Raw genomic sequence first — 20,597 nt, forward strand, 5'->3', positions numbered from 1 at the left:
CATCTGAAATTTGGACACATCACACAACTGATGCCCTTCAGGAATAATTGGCAGCATTTTCCCCCCAGTGGTATATAAATCACAGTGTTTCTACCTGATGATGACTTGTGAAACACAGTAAGTTTCTGAATGCTTGTTGTCTTGAGGTCTCAAGGTGAGAACCATGTATTACTTGCCTTGGTGTTTTTCCTAAGTCCAACATATTATCTCAATAAACGTATTATGGTGTTTAGTAGAGACACGGTTCTCTCAATAACTTATACTGAGGCTTACGTCTCTGGGCTGTATGACATACACTGTAGTTCATATAAAATGTTATGTAGCAGTCCTCTTTCTTTCATTGACTAGCTTTTCGATGTGTTAGTTACTCCCTGGTAAATGGTCCATGACTTCCTTTTAGAAATCAGTTTCTTAAGTGTTACAAAGTTTTGGGTTCAATTTCCACTTAGTGACTTTTATACGTGAATAGATAACTATAGCCCACAGATGACCTATCCTGTGTTAGCCATCTTATGAGAGATGCTGGGTGTAGTAAAGGAATTGGTTTTCTTTTTGAAGTTTTGTTTCCACTTTAGAGCAGTGACAGTAAATACTGAAATGGCCAATAAGAAGTAAATCAGCCATAGAATATATATAAGAGAGCTGAGAGGCAGAATAATCTACAAAGTGAGTAATTGGCCTTTGCGCCATAAAAATCGACTATGATTTCATGCCTTAGTACTGAGCATTGTTTAGAATTAACTTTGTTTGCTTCTGATTAAATTCCAGTTGGAGGCAAAGTGCTTCTTACCTCGTTTCTAACCTCCCAGCCATTCAGTCGTCTCTCGTGGTGAATTCATTTCTCTTTGTGAGATTCAAACACGATAAAACAGTAATGAGCAGTTAAAAATCAAGGCTAGAAATAAAAAGCATCTTAAACCTGCAGGCTTTCTGAACGGGAGAAAAGCAATTATAAGGGTTTGAAGAATCAATAGAAATTGATGTTTTATACCAAAGAAAACTTAAGGCTTTGAGCCCCGCCCTCACCGCCCTCTCTGTATAAACACAAAGAGATCAATAGGCCCCAAGCCAAGCTCCTAAGGATCTCCTTCCAGCATCACTGTTGACGCCCCAGTTACTGTTCAGTATTTGGGTTTGAGAACACATCATCAAATATAGAAAAATGAAGTTTTAAAAAGGTTTTCGTTCTTTGAAAGTTTTATACGTGCATACAGTGTGATTTGAACATATCCTGCCTTTAGTTCCTACCTTCCAGCTCTACACACACCCCTCTTCTGTCCTACGTTTCCCACGCGGCTTGACGGGCTAATTTCTAAACTACTGAACTCGCTTAGGTCTGCTAGTATATGTGGGCTCAGGAGGACCATTTTCCGTTGCTCACCAGAGTTTGTAAATTGCTCACATTTTGAAATTAACATTAAGAGTGTCTATGGGGTTGACATGAACTGCTGTGTGCTTCTAGCTAGTTAAGTAAGGAGTCCGAGAGTCTGCCTGACTATCTTCGATCGTCTGGGAGACCTGATGAGGGTTTGATGGGAGAGTGGAGTGTGGGATTCCCTGAGCCTAGAAGACGGGAGGAGGCTGATGCCGATCACTGGGTGTTTAATCAGTGTGGAGCCTCGAGGAAGGCCTCAGGAGGCAGAAGGGAGAATCTGTGTCTCGTGTAGGGAAAATCTATCAGAGGAGATCTTCCGATCGGACAGACTCATGTCCGTCTTGGTCTTAGCTCTTGACTCCTCTCCTAATGATGCTCTCTGCCGACTCGGCTGACTGAGTGAAGACCTTGGAGACTGTATGGAATCCACTTCTGGTCTTGGAGGGAAGTAGCTCAGATTGAAAGGTGGTGGAGCTGTCGGTGAGCATCACTTATTGATGGTTGTCAACTATGAGCAGGGACAGTAGTTCACAGCTGGCTTTTCTTATTAAAATATCCGAATTCAACTCTATGGGAATAACAGTACAAAGACAACGTAGATGCAACTCCGGGTTGCCAGTGTCCATTGCAGACTGGTATGCTTCATTATTAACAATCAGCCTGCAGCTTACAGTCTGGCTGTTGTCCAGCACCGTGTTGGGTGCCTGTTTAAAAATAGTGCTTGCTTGATTTTGATATATGATGAAAAATATATATGAAAAATAATTATTTTTCTCTATGATGAAAAATAACTTGAAAATTCTTTTCTTTCTTTTTAAGATTTATTTATTTATTGTATATAAGTACACATAGCTGTCTTCAGACACACCAGAAGAGGGCATCAGATCCCATTACAGATGGTTGTGAGCCACCATGTGGTTGCTGGGATTTGAACTCAGGACCTTAGGATGAGCGGTCAGTGCTCTTAACCACTGAGCCATCTCTCTGTCTCTCTTGATAGAGCTTCAACTACAGAATGTTTTACTCTGTATAATGTAGACCGTGTTCCTAAGTGCAGAGGGCTGAGGGTGAGGAGGCATGAGTTCTAGTGGTGTTTACTGTGGCTTCCTTTTCATGGCTCCAGACAAACAATTCTTTGTCTCACATATTTTCAATGGAACCACCGCCAAGAATCTGCAAACCTTACCTAGTATGTATGAAGAAAGACCAAGGAGCCAAGAAGAACAAAGGAGCTGTGTTGACTTTAAAAACAGAGTTAAAACATTCCTTCATCGAGAAGATAGTAAAACTGAATTCCATCCCTCGACTGTTCCTTCCTGTCAGCTTGGTTTCATTGCCGTTGACCTAGATGGATGTTCACAGAGTTTTAACCCGTGAGAAACCAAAGGTCATCTCTGTATCTGCCCTTTTACATTTTAGCGGGTTCTTTTTATAATTCTATAAGTGCTTTGTCTTTGGACCCTTAATACCTGGCATGGAGTTTACAAGACATCTTGTCATCTTGTTTTAATCCTTGTTGGTCTAATTAAAGATATCACTAATAAGATTTCACAGTACATTGACCTCAAATATGACATCCGTGGTCACAGACAGCATTGTAGTAGCATAAAACAGACATGTAAACCAATGAAACAGAATGGAGAACCCCAAATAAACACATGTAGGTATAACCTACATGACGTTTGGCCAAAGTGTCAAAGTGCATACAGAGAATAAGGGACAGACAGCCTGGTCAACAAGTTGTCCTGACAAGACTGAGAGCCAACCTGTGGAAAGGTGGAAAGGTAACGGCATATCCCTGCCTCTCACTCTGCACAAAGAAATGTTTAAAAACATATATCAGACTTTAATTTATAATCTGAAATGATTAAGTTGTTAGGGAAAAATGGAATCCACATCAAGATGCAGGTGTGCTCTGTGAATATTACTCCAGAAGCACAGGAAAGCCCCCAGAAAACCAACCAGTGGGAATGCACAGAACTAAAAGGTTCCTCATAGCAAAGTGAGCAGATGGCTCCAGAAGGGAAGAAAAGTCTTTGCAGATGTGCTTCCAACAGGGCATTAATACCTAGAATGTATAAAGACCTGCAATCAATCCCCAAACTGCCGAATGGGCTAATGAAATAAATAGATGTTCTCAAACATGAAACCCAAGTGGCCAGTAAGTATTTTTAAATGTGTTTCTGGGGCTGAGAAGATGTCTGAGTTGGTAAAGTGCCCATCACACAAGCCTGAGAACCACAGTTCAGATCCCCAGCACCCACACAAAAGTCTAGAAGGTCAACTGTAGGCTTAGATTCTTACATGCTTTAGTGTCTCTTCCAGCCCACCGTCCACTAGAGTTGATGGGAAGGAGAGGTTAATAGAGCAAAGGAAGATGTGGACCTGTTTAGAAATATTTCTTTGGAGCAAACCTAATCTGCGTTATTAGGATATCAGCTGTTCAGTTTATTTGAATCAGCAGCAGCAGATGGATCCACTGGCAAACACCATTCACGAATCAGCAATAGCAGGTCATCCAGAAGAAACCGCAAGGCTTTGCCAATCGGTCTGAGTCCATGGAAGCCACAAGAAGCCACTAGTGCCTGAATTTGCAGAAGTGGCAAGAGGCCTCCAGAATAATATAAGAAGTTTTTTGGTGTGTTTCTCTCTATGAAGTCACAACAAATAATGACCAACAAAGAATGACACAGTGAACAAATGCCATCCAGTATTGTCAGTGTCAGCAAAGCCCAAGGATGACCAGCCAAGAATGGCGAGGCACACCAATACCACCCAATATCATCCACTGTCCATTGGGCTGTATTTATATCCTTTTAAAACATCATGTGTTCTCTCATGTATCTGCTCTAGCAAAATATCATATGCCATTTTCTAGGCCACCTCTAGAAAATGTCTCTTAGCAAAACGTCCTCCCACATGTCTGCTTCAGCAAAAACATCCTCTCATAAGATAGTTTCCAGAAAAACATATGACACAACTGCATCCCCGAGAAGCCAGAAATTTCCACTTCAGTCAAGTGCATCCTCCCTGGCACTAGGAGGGTGGAGGCAAGCAGATCTTCAAGGCTTGCTGGTCAGTTAGGCCAGCCAGTTAATGAGCTCTGGGTTTTATTAAACACCTCGTCTCAAACGATAAGGCAGACAGTGATGGAAGATGTCTGACACCAACCTTTGGCTTCTTTAGCATTCACAAACATTACAAATACACACATAGAACTTGAAAAAAGGCAATGGGCGTTCCATAGCCTTAGCTATCAAGGAAATGCAAATTAAACTGCTTTGAGAGTCTGGGAGATGGCTTCATGGGTAAGATTACTTGCTCACCAGCATGAGGACTTGGGTTCGAATCTCCTGCTGTTGTGTGAAAATTCAGACATGGCTCATGTGTGTCTGTAATTAAGAACACTCCTAATGTCTCCTCCCAGGCCTCTGTGTGCATGTGTGCACACACAGACATCAAATACACACACGTACACAAATGCTTAAAACTACACTCATGAGCATCACACACACACATGCACACAAATGTTTAAAACTACATTCATGGGCATGTATCACACTGACACAGACAAACACACATATACAGGCTTAAAACTGCATTCATGGATGTGCATCTCCCAGACGGACACAGACACTCTGTGCCGAGATTTCAGAGTGCACATTATCGAAAAAGCAGGCAAAAACAAATACTTGCAAGGGTGTGTGGAAAGAGGAACTCATATTCACTGCTGCTGAGAAAGTCTGGTAGTGCAGACATTATGGGATTAGTGTGAGGTTTATCCACAAACTAAAACTACCACAGAGCCTACATCCCAAAAGACTCTGGATCTTATCACACAGAGATTTGGCCAACCGCGATTATTGATGAGTTATTCAGAACATCAGGGAAATGGAGCCATTGCACATGTTCATTGCCATAGAAATGGATAATGAGAATATTGTATATGAACAGTGAAGTTTGATTCAGCTGTTAGAAAAACGGAGTTATAAAGTTTCCAGGAAAATGGGTAGATCTGGAAAATAGAGCAAGCACTGTGACTGAGACTCAGAAGGACAGGTGCTATGTATGCTCTTTCCTGTGGACCCAAGTCTTTAACATTTAATCCGTGTGGGTGTGAGCATTAGTGTGGGCTATGAAGACAGAAAGAGACCACAAAAGGAAAAAAGAGTGTGGAGAAAGTGGGGGGCAGGCAGAACATGTGTGACACAAAATTAGAGAGGCTGCTGGGGGTGAGAACGATCAACAGAAACAAATTAAAAAAGAAAATGCCATAGTACAACCTAATACTTGTATGCTGGATTAAAAAAAAGCACCGAGCCTAACAGGGAATAATTCAACTAATTGTTAGTTGCTATTAAGAGTAATATAACTATAATATCAACATGTTGATATTTGATTAGCATATTGAAACCAATATAAGTATATTAATATGAATATAGATCTTAAAATTCACGTCAATATTTAACGTATATATTATAGTCAGTATATTAATAATAGCCTTGTTACATTCCTGTTACATAAGGCATCAAATATTAATGTCTATCTTTCCAACAATTTTGTTAAAATAATATTACATTTAAAAACCTTACCACTTAAATGTCACTAATGATTTATCTTCATGGCCTCTTCTCAAATCAGGTTTGCATCTGCTGGTGATGATGGAATTATAGTTGTGTGGAATGCCCAGGTATGTACCAATTAAATGTGGGTCGTATGAGCACATGGCTGTAAGGTTAAAAACTCACTACTACTGTGTGGTATTCAGTATGTTGGAATATCATTATCATGTGGGATTGGTTAATACATGGGAAGGCTTAGTTAGAGGTATTCGTTTGCAACAGGGACTAGTATTTCATAATATTTTAAGTGTGTACAGGTGTGAGTGTGAGCATGTGTGTGTGTGAGTGTGTATGTGTGTGTGTGAGTGTGTTTGTGTATGTGTGAGTATGTGAGTGTATTACTTGTGGCTATTGTGAAGGGTGTCATTTCCCTAATTTCTTTCACAGCCTGTTTATCCTTTGAGTAGAGGAAGGCTACTGACTTGTTAGAGTTAATTTTATATCCAGCCGCTTTGCTGAAATTGCTTATCAACTGTAGAAGCTCTCTGGTAGAATTTTTAGGGTTAGTTATTTATACTATCATATCATCTGAAAATAGTGATACCTTGACTTCCTCCTTTCCAATTCATATCTCTTTAATCTTCTTTTGTTGTTTAATTGCTCTGGCTAGGACTTCGAGTACTATATTGAATAGGTAGGGAGAGAGTGGGCAGCCTTGTGGGATTGCTTTGCGTTTCTCTCCATTTAGTTTGATGTTGGCTATTGGTTTTCTGTATACTGTTTTTATTATATTTAGTTATGAACCTTGAATTCCTGATCTCTTCAATAGTTTTAATATGAATGGATGTTGTATTTTGTCAAAGGTTTTTTTAAACATCTTGTGAGATTTTTTTTTCTTTGAGTTTGTTTATATAGTGGGTTGCATTGATGAATTTCCATACATTGAACCATCTCTATATTCCTGAACCAAGCCTACTTGATCATGGTGGATGATTATTTTGATGTGTTCTTGGATCCAGTTTGCGAGAATTTTATTGAGTATTTTTGCATCCATATTCATAAGGGAAATTGGTCTGTAGTTCTCTTTCTTTGTTGGGTCTTTGTATAGTTTAGGTACTTCATAGTTAGGTACACCTAGTTTAGGTGGCTTCATAGAAATAATTGGGTTTTTTTCCTTCTGTTTCTAGTTTATGAAATAGTTTGAAGAGTATTGGTATTAGATCTTCTTTGGAGGTCTGATAGAATTCTACACTAAACCCATCTGGCCCTGGGCATTTTTTGGTTGGGAGACTTTTAATGACTGCTTCTATTTCTTTAGGAGTTATGGGACTGTTTAGATGGTTTATCTGATCCTGATTTAACTTTGGTACCTGGAATCTGTCTACAAAATTGTCTATTTCATCCAGGTTTTCCAGTTCTGTTGAGTATAGGCTTTTGTAGTAGGATCTGATGGTTTTTTAAATTTCCTCACTTTCTGTGTTATGTCTCCCTTTTCATTTCTGGTTTTCTTAATGTGGATATTGTCTCTGTGCCCACTGGTTAGTCTGACTATGGGTTTATTTATCTTGTTGATTTTCTCAAAGAACCAGCTCCTAGTTTTGTTGATTCTTTCTATGGTCCTTTTTGTTTCTACTTGGTTGATTTGAGCTCTGAATTTGATTATTTCCTGTCATGTACTCCTCTTGGGTGTATTTGCTTCTTTTTGTTCTAGAGCTTTCAGGTGTGCTGTCAGCCTGTTAGTGTATGCTCTCTCCAGTTTCTTTCTGGAGGCACTCAGAGCTATGAGTTTTCCTTTTAGCACTGCTTTCATTGTGTCCCATAAGTTTGAGTATGTTGAACCTTCACTTTCATTAGATTCTAAGAAGTCTTTAATTTCTTTCTTTATTTCTTCCTTGACCAGGTTATCATTGAGTAGAGCATTGTTCAGCTTCCATGTGTATGTATGTGGCTTTCTGTTGGTTTTTTGTTATTGAAGACCAGCCTTATTCCTGGTGATCTGATAGAATACATGGGATTATTTTAATTTCCTTATATCTATTGAGGCCTGTTTGGTGACCAATTATATGGTCAGTTAAGGAGAAGGTACCATGAGGTGCTGAGAAGAAGGTATATTCTTTTGTTTTAGGATGAAATGTTCTATAGATATCTGTTAAATCCATTTGGTTCATATCTTCTGTTAGTTTCACTCTGTCTCTGTTTAGTTTCTGTTTCCATGATCTGTCCATTGTTGAGAGTAGGGTGTTGAAGTCTCCCACTATTATCGTGTGTGGTGCAATGTGTGTTTTAAGCTTTAGTAAAGTTTCCTTTATGGATGTAGGTGTCCTTACATTTGGAGCACAGATGTTCTGAATTCAGAGTTTATCTTGGTAGATTTTTCCTTTGATGAGTATGAAGTATCTTTTTTGATAACTTTTGGTTGAAAGTCAACTTTATTAGATATTAGAATGGCTACTCCAGCTTGTTTCTTGGGACCATTTGCTTGGAAAATGTTTTCAGCCTTTTACTCTGAGGAAATGTCTGTCTTTGTCACTGAGGTGCGATTCCATTATGCAGCAAAATGCTGGGTCTCGTTTACCTATCCAGTCTATTAGTCTTTGTCTTTTTATTGGGGAATTGAGTCCATTGATGTTGAGGGATATTAAGGAATAGTGATTGTTGTTTCCTGTTATTTTTGTTGTTAGAGGTGGAATTATGTTTGTGTGCCTCTCTTCTTTTGGGTTTGTTGAAAGAAGATTAATTTCTTACTTTTTCTAATGTATAATTTCTCTCCTTGTGTGGAGTTTTCCATCTATTATCCTTTGTAGGGTTGGATTTGTGGAAAGATATTGTGTTAATTTGGTTTTGTCATGGAATATCTTGGTTTCTCCATCTATGGTAGTTGAGAGTTTGGCTGGCATTTGTGTTCTTTTAGGGTCTGTATGACATCTGCTCAGGATCTTCTAGATTTCATAGTCTCTGTTAAGAAGTCTGGTGTTATTCTTATAGGTCTGCCATTATATGTTACTTGACCTTTTCCCCTTATTGCTTTTAATATTCTTTCTTTTTTTGTGTGAATTTGGTATTTTGACTATTATGTTAGGGGATGATTTTCTTTTCTGGTCCAATCTATTTGGAGTTCTGGAGGTTTCTTCTATGTTCATGGGCATCTCTTTATTTGGTTAGAGAAGTTTTCTTCCTTAATTTTGTTGAAGATATTTACTGGCCCTTTAAGATGGTAATCTTTCCTCTCTTCTACACCTATTATCCTTAGGTTTGGTCTTCTCATTGTGTCCTGGATTTCCTGGATGTTTGGGTTAGGAGCCTTTTGCATTTTCTTTGATTATTGTGTCGATGTTTTCTATGGTACATTCTGCCCTGAGATTCTCTCTTCAATGTCTTGTATTCTGTTGGTGATGTTTGCACCTCTGACTCCTGATCTCTTTCCTAGGTTTTCTATCTCCAGGGTTTCTTGGAGGTTTCTTCTAGGTTTCTTATCTCTCTTTGTGCTTTCTTTATTGTTTCTATTTCCATTTTTAGATCCTGGATTTTTTTTCATTTCCTTCACCTGTTTGGTTGTGTTTTCCTGCAACTCTTTAAGGGATTTTTGTGTTCCCTCTTTAAGGGCTTCTACTTGTTTACCTGTGTTGTCCTGTATTTCTTTAAGTGAGTTATTTATGTCCTTCTTAAAGTCCTCTATCATCATCATGAGATGTGATTTTATCCAGAACTTGTTGTGGTGGGAGAACTGAGTTCTGATGATGCCAAGTAGTCTTGGTTTCTGTTGCTTAGGGTCTTGTACTTGCCTCTCGACATCTGGTTATCTCTGATCTTAGTTGGTCTTGCTGTCTCTGACCGGAACTTGTCCCTCCTGTGGGCCTGTGAGCCTGTGATCTTAGGACTGAGAGCACTCCTGGGAGACCAGCCCTCTCCGGGCAGGCCCTTGAGTCCTGAGGGCTGTGGGACAGTCTTAACTCTGGGTGCAGATGGAGACTGGAAGGATCCTGTCCCAGGCTGCTCTGAGGCTCCTGTGCCCTGTGCGCTCCTGCCAGGTCTCTCTTTGGACAGTTAATGGAGTGAAAGTGGGGTCTCACCTGTGGGCTTAGGAGGGAGCCCAGCTCTCTCCAGGCAGGTTTTGAGACACAGCCTTAACTCTGGGTACAGATGGAGATCGGAAGCTCATTGTGGTCTTTGTTTCTCAGATTGTTCTGTTTTTATTTTCCCCTCTTTGCTCCTTCATCCTGGTTATCTGATCTCACCTTCAGTCCTCATTTTCCTGTGGTCTTGCTTAGATCACCCATCCTTTAACACCAAATTGTCCATGGGTAACTCTGGTCCTCCTCAACCTCACACTGGGTACTCAGATGCGCATGTGAAATTTTTGCATATCCTCTGTGCACATCCTCCCATGTACTTAAAGTTATCTGTAGAGTACACGTCATACTTTACACAATGCAAATGTCTCAGGGAATAGTGACAAAGGCTTTTCACGTTCAGTACAGTTTATTCTCTTTTGATTGGTTGGTTGATTGGTTGGATGGATGGTTGATTGGTTGATTGGTTGGCTGGTTGGTTGGTTGGTTGATTGGTTGGTTGGTTGGTTGATTGGTTGGTTGGTTGATTGGTTGGTTGGTTGATTGGTTGGTTGGCTGGTTGGTTGGTTGGTTGGCTGGCTGGTTGGTTGGTTGGTTGGTTGATTGATTGGTTGGTTGGTTGGTTGGCTGGCTGGTTGGTTGATTGGTTGGCTGGTTGGTTGATTGGTTGGTTGGTTGACTGGTTGTTTGGTTGATTGGTTGGTTGGTTGGTTGGCTGGCTGGCTGGTTGGTTGATTGGTCAGTTGATTGGTTGGTTGGTTGGTTGGTTGGTTGACTGGTTGGTTGGTTGAGACAGTTTGTCTCAGGTTGGCCCTGAACCTTTGTTCTTTCTGCTTCAGCATATTGATTACAGATATACACCACTACACATATTCAGAAACACTGTAATTTTAGTCTAAGATTGGTTGAATCAGGTCAGTTATCATGGCACATGCCTGTAACCCTAGATGCAAAATCAGGTGGATAGGCGGTCCAGGCTAGCCTTAGCTTCAAAGTAAATTTGAGGCAAGCCTGGACTATATTAATATTTCCAAAAAAACACAAAAAGTGAAATCAGTTGAATTCATCTTCTAAAAATGGTAGATGAAAAAGGCCAGCTGTACTAAAACACAGTCATGATATCCTGCAGACTTGGGAAGGTCTGAAATATATATATTTCTGCTGCTATTGTCACAGAACTTATACAATCCCTACAAATCATAAGAGAGAGTATTTCTTTAAATTGACGATGAAAATATCCTAAAACAGCACACTAACTAGAAAATAGGCAAAATTACTCACAGCTGTTTTTAATACTTATTTAGATGACATTCATTTGATTGTTTAAAAAACTTTTTAAATTCCAAACATAATTTTTAAACAGCATATATTTATTTTCTACATAGCCATTCTTAATGTTACTCAAGACTCTTCAAGTTGGAAAGGGTAAGTTTGTTGACATTTCTGCTTGTGTTTCAGACAGGAGAAAAACTTCTGGAACTCAGAGGACATACTCAGAAGATAACGGCTGTCATTACGTTCCTTCCCCTAGACTCTTGTGAGGCCAGCAGTCAGCTTCTCTTGACAGCCTCTGCTGACCGGACTGTCGGTATATCCTTAACCCGGGACCCAGCAGCTGTGCGGGTCTCTGCACTCTGATGGCAGAGGGATTTTTCCAAGTCTCTATGAGATGCTTCCTGAAGTGTTAGGTGATGGCAGGAACAGGTCAGGGCTTGTAGTGGTGGACTCCTTGACTGAAGCTTTCTTTCCAGAGTGTCTGTTACATCAAGCTGTGCGAAAGACAGGGTGAAAATATGTGAGCTTACAACGTTATCTCATTAGGGAAATTGGGATGAGTTAGACTGGAAAACAATCAATTTCCCCCTCATGTATGGCAGAAGACACTTAACCCGCCCCCTCCCCCGCGAACATGGGCTGCTACTGAGCAGATCTGCACAGAAGTGCAGTGTTCTCCGCTCAGCCTTTAAAACGTGGTATTTCAGAAGCCTTAAGTGAGCTTACTTCTGCTTTCCCACACTTCTGGGTTAGAATTGATAAGGCCTCCAAAATGATGGTGCTCCGTAAAGCCCTGTGTGTTAGGGATTGTTGTGTCTAACGTATGTTGACTTACCTAATCTTTAAAATGGCCCTGTGAAGAAGGAGTTCCTCATTGTTAGTGCGAGGGGAGATGGACATGGATAGTGACTCCCCCAAGGCGTGTGGCCAGTGGGTGGAAGTGTCCAGCAGCCTGAAGCTGTATACAGTGGCCCGCTGATGAAGTAGATGAGAGGATGTAAGACAGAATCATGATAAGGACTGCATTGTGGAGTCCATGGCCAAGTGCTGTGGGTGGCCGCAATTTCTGTTGCTCTGCAGTCAGCTATGGCAAGTCTATTTGAGGGCTGTGTTAAATTATAAGCCCAGAGGAGGAATGGGTTTGTAGACCTCGCTAGAACCAGTGCTGACTTATGTCCCACTTGAAATGAATTCATCAGCTGAAACAGTCTTTAGATAACTTGTCTGTAGGTAAGGAAAGCTCAAGAAAGCATTTAAATAGGATAACCTCTGTGTGCTGATGTGGGATTTGGTCAGATTCACACTGGAGTAGCCATCTTAGTTAGGGTTTTACTGCTGTGAACAGACACCATGACCAAGTCAACTCCTAAAAAGACATTTAATTGGGGCTGGCTTACAGGTTCAGAGGTTCAGTCTATTATCATCAAGACAGGAACATGGCAGCATCCAGGCAGGTATGGTGCAGAAAGAGCTGAGAGTTCTCACTAGGAGAAGACTGGCTTCCAGGCAGTCAGGGTGAGGGTCTTAAGACCACGCCCACAGGGCCACACCTACTCCAACAGGGCCCCACCTCTCAACAGTGCCACACCTGGGCCAAGCATATGCAAATCATGACAGTAACCTTAGTACTGATGCTTTTTTAGGGAAAATTTTATTTTATGCAATCAAGCTCATCTTTTTTCTTGTCTTTTTCTCTTTGTTTTAATTTCTGCAGAAGTAGAATTTAAAATACAGTATCTGTTTAAATAATATAGTTTCTAAGATGCTGTGTTAAATTAGAGACAATTGTTAAGATTGCTGCCACAGCACTGAGGCAAGTTGCTGGCACGCTTGCTAGTAAACAGTGGTGCACACACGGCCATTCATGTTGCTGAATCACCACTACTTTAAAACAACCCGAGAACTTTGACATTTATTTTATCCATATGAACTCCAAACTCTCTGCAGACCTTCACTGTTAATTAACTTTTTAAGTTAAATGTTGATGGTAGGTTTCTTCTTTTCAAGTAATGGTCTTAAGAACCCATGTTGCTTAATACGTCAGTTAAGCTTTCAAATGGTGATACAACACGAGTGGAAAGACCACGAGGTGGTGTTGGAACTAGAAAGCTTAAGGCCAGAAAACATTGTCTAACAGTGAGAAACTAATTGTTTAGTGTGACACAGATATGTGAATACATAGGAATCTCCCTTTTATGATTAACTGCATTTGAAGATTGACATACAGTTAATAAAAATAATCAGAAGAGATTAATAAATTATGAAACTAATTTTAAATTTTTTTTAATTTTAAATTTTTTAAATTTTAAAATAATTTTAAAATTTTTTTAAATTTTAATCAGACATGATGTAAAATGTATTTGCCATACATTTATTACTTACATTTCCAAGTATATGATATATTTACATGTATATGATATGAAATATAGTACCTTAGGAAACTGTTAAAAGTTTATAATGATCATCATGCCCCTTAAATCAAACTAAAACCCGTACCATGTGGCAAGAAGCCTTTCAGTGTTTGTAGGGCAGACAGAGTCACAGTGACACACAGTTACTGTCGTAACATGTACATATAATCATGTATGTACACTGTGGAGAACTCTCGGGGGAACTGTCGGGAGATGTGGTAGTTCTTAGTATAAATCATGACGTAAGTACACATTTACTACATTGTGGTAAACTGTTCCTAAGAGCACACTTTAAGCAGAGTTGGTGGTTAGTGCCCATGAAGATGAGTAAGGAGAACTCACTCTGGCGGTCATCTTTAAATAGCCTCACAGTAACATTGTAGCTAGCAGATCTGCTCCCGAGAATCGATGACTCACAGTACAGATCTGTGGCAGGGTAAACACTAGCTGGCTTAGATCTTACTTAAAGATTTCCTGATTGTTTATCCTTGCTATTTCATTGTTAATTCAAAATGTTATTTCACAATACAGTTTTAAAATTCTATTTGGAAATTATTTCTTAACCTAACTGTAAGTTTGGGACTGTGACACCGGCCGGCAAATCCAGAGGGTCACGTGCTTCCAGTCTACTGTCAAGGTAAAAGCTTCAGCAAATCAGGTTCCTATGGTAATATGTTTGTTGTTCTTCTTAAAATGGCTTAATAAATTAGATGACATTACTTCTTTAGGTTTTACAAATCATTGTTTTCACACACACCTACAGGCATTTGATTTTAAGACAAGGTTTTGGGGATCCTAAGTATCGAAGTGTGAGAACATCTCAGAAATGACCATAGGGGTTGGTTGTTGCTGCCAGACAAATGACAAGGGAGGGCCTGGTGGCCTTGCAGCAGACCCTGATAAGAGGACACAGCACGTACTGAGCCGGGACAGGACCTTCCCTTTTTATGCTTTGACCAAAACATAGGCCTGCATGTGTCCCTTGCCTGCTGCCTTCTCTGAGGCCACGAGGACATGTTGGTTTCTTATTTCCAAAACAAAACATTTTAATGTCGATGCCATTCATTTCATCTTTTTATAAGCAGATATTGATTGGGACTTTTTTGGCAGGGACGCTGCCACACCCGGAAGAAACTAACATAGCTAAGTCTTCTTTCCGAGGTTCCTCCAGGAGAAATGACCCTGTGTGTTCTGGGGGCGTTGGCTCTGTTTTCAGTGCCAGCCCATCTGGGAAAGGCACCAGCTAAAGGCACCAGTTAAAATTCCTCCATAGCCTTGAGGACAGCTGGCCTCTGACAGCTGCTGTCCCTTTCTGTACTGTGTGCTGGTGGTCAGGCTGGCTTGTGGTTCCCTATGCAGAGTCTCTGGTGGTTCCCTCCATCATGGTTCTGTGCCGTTACAGTGCCAAGTTTCTGAAGTTCCTGTGGAAGAAGGTGCTGTGTGCTGCGTCCTTACAGCTAATTTAACAGTGGGGGTCTGAGGACATCACTGTATTTTATGTGACCTGAAAAAAATGCTACTTATGCATTCCTTTAAAAATACTTCTTCCTATCTGAAAAGCTTAAAAAAAAAGTTTACAAGTGAAAACTTGAGTTGAAGAGCGGAGGAGAGCAAGATAATGCATCTGGGTTTCACCCGAGGGTCTCTTCTTGTAAAAGTCAGAGGAACCTGGATTAAAATGGGTCTTGTGCCTATGTAGTAAAAATACTTTAAAAGGAGGATTTTGCATTTGCTTGTTCCTCCCGTGTATTTGTTTTACAAAAACCATTTACAAATAAAATCTGCTCATATTAGTTCAGCAACTCAGCTTCCTTAGGTTACTTTTTAGAGCAATGCAGACATGTAACTCTTAATTATTTTTCAACTTAATCAAGTTTTTAAATGAAGACTGGAGTTAGGAAGGACTTAGAGCAAATCGTTTTGTTTTTTGTTTTTTGTTTTTTTTTTCTGTTTGTTTGGAGCCAAACAGATACACTTTCTTAGAAGACATTTGGTCTTAGGAAGGCTCCCAAAAGTGGCTATATGTGCCAACTCCTTCAAGGAAGCCCCCTGAAGGAGACAGGGAGAAATAGAGGTGGAGAAATGTAGAACACAAATGAATTTTTATAAGTGGGTGGGCGATGGGAGCGTTCTAGGGTCGTATAAAGGAAAACAGTTAAGATGCAGTGTGTGCACATTCAAGGTGTCTCAGAAGACTAAAATAAGCAGACGTTGGAAATGTAGTAATAGCACACTAAGTATTTAGGACAGTATATTATTTTCAACAAAATATTAACAAACTACAGCCAGCAACGTAAAGGATGACACAGCACAACCAAGGGAGGTGTGTCCCAGGAATGTGACTTTAGTAGAATATCTGAGAGACAGCCAATGACCAGTGGAAGAGTGCAGGACAGTAACCATGTGACTGCTTCAGCAGAGTCAGAGAACGCGTTTAACCAACCCCAGCGCACTGTCTCCACGCAGATACTTCACACTCATAGATGACCCAGCAAGGCCACTTAATGAAAATCCAGTGACCGAATATTGAAGGCAGCAGACCATTGTCCTTAGGGTCAGGGAGGAAACAGGACTCTGTGCTCTCTGCGTGCCTCTGTTTGGCTTGCACTGAAGGATCCGGACAGCAAAGTCAGTCAGACAATAGAACAGAAACGAGTGGTGGCTTTATAAATTTTTATGAAAAGAAGAACTAAACTTTCTGTATTTATGCATGACATGACCTTATATATAGAAAATCATAAACCCACACAAAATTTTTAAGTCTAATAAATTAGCTTAGCAAGGTTTCGGGGTACATGATTGGTAATTCAAAAGTCAGTTATAATTTTCTAAAATCAAATTGAGAAAATTCTATTCACAGTTACATCCAAAGGAATAAAGTACTTAGAAATACTTTTTTAAAGTAGGGGATTTATACATACTTTAAAACATCGTTCAGTGAATTTTAAGAATAAGTAAGTAAATTTAAGAACTAGGGGCTGCGAGAGCTGGCTCAGCCCTCAAGAGCACCTGGTGTTCTCGGAGAGGCCTCAGGTTCAATTCCCGGCACCCACGTGCTGACCCGCAATCATTCGCATCTTCAGTTCCAGGGAATCCAAGGCTTCCGTGGGTCCCAAGCATGTGCATGGCCTGCATGCATGCTTGCAGGCAAAATGCTCATTCAAATAAAAAGTCTAGAAAAAGCCGTTAACTGAAAAACTATCCTATGTCTATGGGTTAGATATAACACTAAGATGTAAACACTACTCAAAATGGCCTACAGATGGAATATAATATCTATCATAAAATTAAATCTGGATTTCAGAAAGGAGCAAACTCACCCGGAACTGTGTAGTGTAAGGATTCAGAATAGCCTCAACAGTTCCGGAAAGAAAGCATAGAGATGTGAGACGACTCCTGAGTCAAAAACTTGCTTAATTATACTGCATCAAGACAGTGGGATACCGGCACAGTGATGTAGAAACAGATTGGTGGAACAGAGTTTAAGGTCCAAAAATAAAATCTCAACACATATACAGTGAATTTACAAGGGGCAAATTATAGAAAAAGGAATAAATTTAATTGGTAAAATGTGATAAATTTGGCCTGATTAAATGAAAGCTTTTGTTCTTCAAAGAATACTATTGACAAATTGAAAATACAATCCAAAAATTGGGGGAAATATCTATAATTTATCAAGTATGTATATAGAATGTGCAAAGAACTATTAATAAAAAGGAAAGAAGCATAATTAAGACAGCTTTAGTGTCTCCTTGGAGCAGTGATCTAAGCGAGCAGAGAAGTCCCAGCTTCTTCTCCATATTCTGTGAGATGGTGATCACTTAAAGAGCCCGTAGTCAGCAAGAGGAAAAACAAACTGCTTATCCAATGGGAGGACTTCCGAGAGCTTGGGGATATGAATTACACCGGGGCAGCACTGGCCGTTCTAGACCAGTGACCCACTTCAAATGGCCTTGTAGTGCTTGGCTGTCCTTCAGAGGCTGGACGTCTGGCTCTCAGGCGGAAGTGACCTGGGTGTGTGGAGCCGAAAATTAGACCTGCTGTGTAAGACCAGCCACCTTTCTGACACAGGTAAGAACCAGGGTGCGTATGGGACACTGCCGAGAGACTGGAAAAGACACAGTTGGCTCTCTAAAGAGATAATCGCAGTATAAAGGTCCCTGTGGGGTTGCCTTTTTGTTAAGGTAGCCATATTTGATTAGTGTTTTTACACGACAAACAATTTAGTGAGTGTTCACACTCACATTTATGTCAGGGATTGGGTTTCAGTGTGATGTTTTCCTACATGGATGCAGTGAGTTTGGATGGTAGACACTGGTCCTGCCACCCTCATTTCCTCCCCACAAAGGTCACCCTTGCTCCACAAACGGGAGAGAGCACTGACTTCTCACATCTGGCTTATTTCACGTTTGATGGCAATCTTCAGTTTAGTCTCTTTTCTTGAAAATGATAGGATTTTGCTCTTTATGCCTGATAATATGCCATTGTGTGGATATGCGTATCACTGTGTGTGCATGTCTGTGCATATTACATTACCACTGTGTGTTCATGTGCATATCTGTACATATCACGTTATCACTGTGTGTGTGCATGTCTGTACATATCACGTCATCACTGTGTGTGTGTGCATGTCTGTACATATCACGTTATCACTGTGTGTGTGTGCATGTCTGTACATATCACGTTATCACTCTGTGTGTGTGCATGTCTGTACATATCACGTTATCACTGTGTGTGTGTGCATGTCTGTACATATCACGTTATCACTGTGTGTGTGTGCATGTCTGTACATATCACATTATCACTGTGTATGTGTGCATGTCTGTACATATCACGTCATCACTGTGTGTGTGCATGTCTGTACATATCACGTCATCACTGTGTGTGTGTGCATGTCTGTACATATCACGTTATCACTGTGTGTGTGTGCATGTCTGTACATATCACATTATCACTGTGTGTGTGTGCATGTCTGTACATATCACGTTATCACTCTGTGTGTGCATGTCTGTACATATCACGTTATCACTGTGTGTGTGTGCATGTCTGTACATATCACGTTATCACTGTGTGTGTGTGCATGTCTGTACATATCACGTCATCACTGTGTGTGTGTGCATGTCTGTACATATCACGTTATCACTGTGTGTGTGTGCATGTCTGTACATATCACGTTATCACTCTGTGTGTGTGCATGTCTGTACATATCACGTTATCACTGTGTGTGTGTGCATGTCTGTACATATCACGTTATCACTCTGTGTGTGTGCATGTCTGTACATATCATGTTATCACTCTGTGTGTGTGCATGTCTGTACATATCACGTCATCACTGTGTGTGTGTGCATGTCTGTACATATCACGTTATCACTGTGTGTGTGTGCATGTCTGTACATATCACGTTATCACCGTGTGTATGTATGTGCATGTGCATATCACACCATCTTTATCCAGTCATCCATTTGATGAACATGCAGGCTGAGTCCATCACCTCCCTATTTTAATAGTGTCACAGTGAACACGGATGCAAATATAATACATGCTAACCCTTGAGTACTTTCAGTGTTTGCCAATACCCAAGTGTGGGAGAACAGAACACGATCACTTAACATTCTACCGTTCTGTGTATTTTTATATACATATATCTGTTTATTGTGTATGTGTATATGTATATGTGTATTGTGTGTATACATGTGTGTGCATGCGTACACTATGACACATGTATGAAGGTCAGAGGACAACTAGTGAGAATCCTCATCTTCCATGACGTGGATCCTCAGCTTCCCAGGCTTGGTAGCCATCTGACTGGCCCCCTAGTGAACATTTTCTGCACTTAAAATTCATCTTGAAGAAGGAAGATTTTCCTAAGTTTGAGGTCAGCCTGGGCTGTGAGCGAGCCATGCCAAGCCAGTTGTCTGCGCCTTCCACACCCTTCCCTTGTGTTCTCTCACATTTCCTCCATCTCTTCCATGGGGAGACAAAACCCTTACGCCCATGAGGAGGAGACATTAGCGCAGACATTGCGACAGTGCTGCTAAACAGTGCCAGGCGGGAAGGAAAGCCAGTGAGTGGGACATCCGCATATGACACATCACATGTAGAGACAATATGTAGCAAAGTGGAAAGATTAACTTTGTTAAACCATGTTTTGTTAACTTGTTCCAGTATTTCACCCTTTTAATGCTTGAAGTTATGGTTACCTTGAAACCATTTTATGATTGAACTTTGAGAAGATACTCAGTACTGTGTGCTTATGGCCAGGCTCGGTGCCATCTGCAGCTACTCAGGAGGCGGACACGGACTGTGATAGGCCAGTCCGGACAAGAGAGCAAGACCCTGTCTTTTGAGAACGACAGCTGTAGCAACCAGACCCCAGTACTAAACATTCTGCACATAAATAAACCAAGTGTGGTGGTTTACAGTCTAGGCATCCCAGTAACATCGGTCATTTTGGAAATGTACTCATTAGCTGTAACCGTGCTGGGTGTGGGCCACTTCTTAGCCTTGACAGAGGTGTTGAAATAGGGCTGACTGGCTCCTCACGGGAGAGTCACTTCCTCGGTGCTCTTATGCAAATGCTCTGTCAGTGCTGCAGGAGCAGGTGGACAAGCAGCTTGGGGTCCTCTGACCTCCTCAGGCCGACGCTGTGTACCTGGAGGTAGTGTCCAGTCTCATAGGCTAAAGCTTGGTCCTCGGGATAGTCCCCTACCCCATCATTCCATTTTTTTGTCTGTCTGTCTCTCTCCTTCCTTCCTTCCTTCCTTCCTTCCTTCCTTCCTTCCTTCCTTCCTTCCTTCCTTCTTTCCTTCCTTCCTTCCTTCCTTCCTTCCTTCCTTCCTTCCTTCCTTCTTTCCTTTCTTCCTTTTATGATTTTGACACCCTGGTTATAAATCACAGTCTGGTT

General features: G+C 40.8%; 1 protein-coding gene across 3 annotated transcripts in view; it reads left to right on the plus strand.

Moving 5' to 3' along the window:
• Wdr41 (WD repeat domain 41) overlaps positions 1 to 20,597 on the plus strand; it is a 52,665-nt gene that overhangs the window by 17,798 nt on the left and 14,270 nt on the right. For 2 of the 3 annotated variants that reach the window (XM_087625755.1, NM_001395597.2), the window contains 4 exon segments: positions 6,017 to 6,065; positions 11,466 to 11,597; positions 14,268 to 14,330; positions 17,653 to 17,764. In XM_087625755.1, the coding sequence (XP_087481881.1) occupies positions 6,017 to 6,065; positions 11,466 to 11,597; positions 14,268 to 14,330; positions 17,653 to 17,764 (356 nt within the window). 3 annotated transcript variants of the gene reach the window in all.

This window comes from Rattus norvegicus, chromosome 2 (assembly GCF_021556685.1).
Source record: "Rattus norvegicus strain SHRSP/BbbUtx chromosome 2, alternate assembly SHRSP_T2T, whole genome shotgun sequence".
Classification (NCBI taxonomy): domain Eukaryota; kingdom Metazoa; phylum Chordata; class Mammalia; order Rodentia; family Muridae; genus Rattus; species Rattus norvegicus.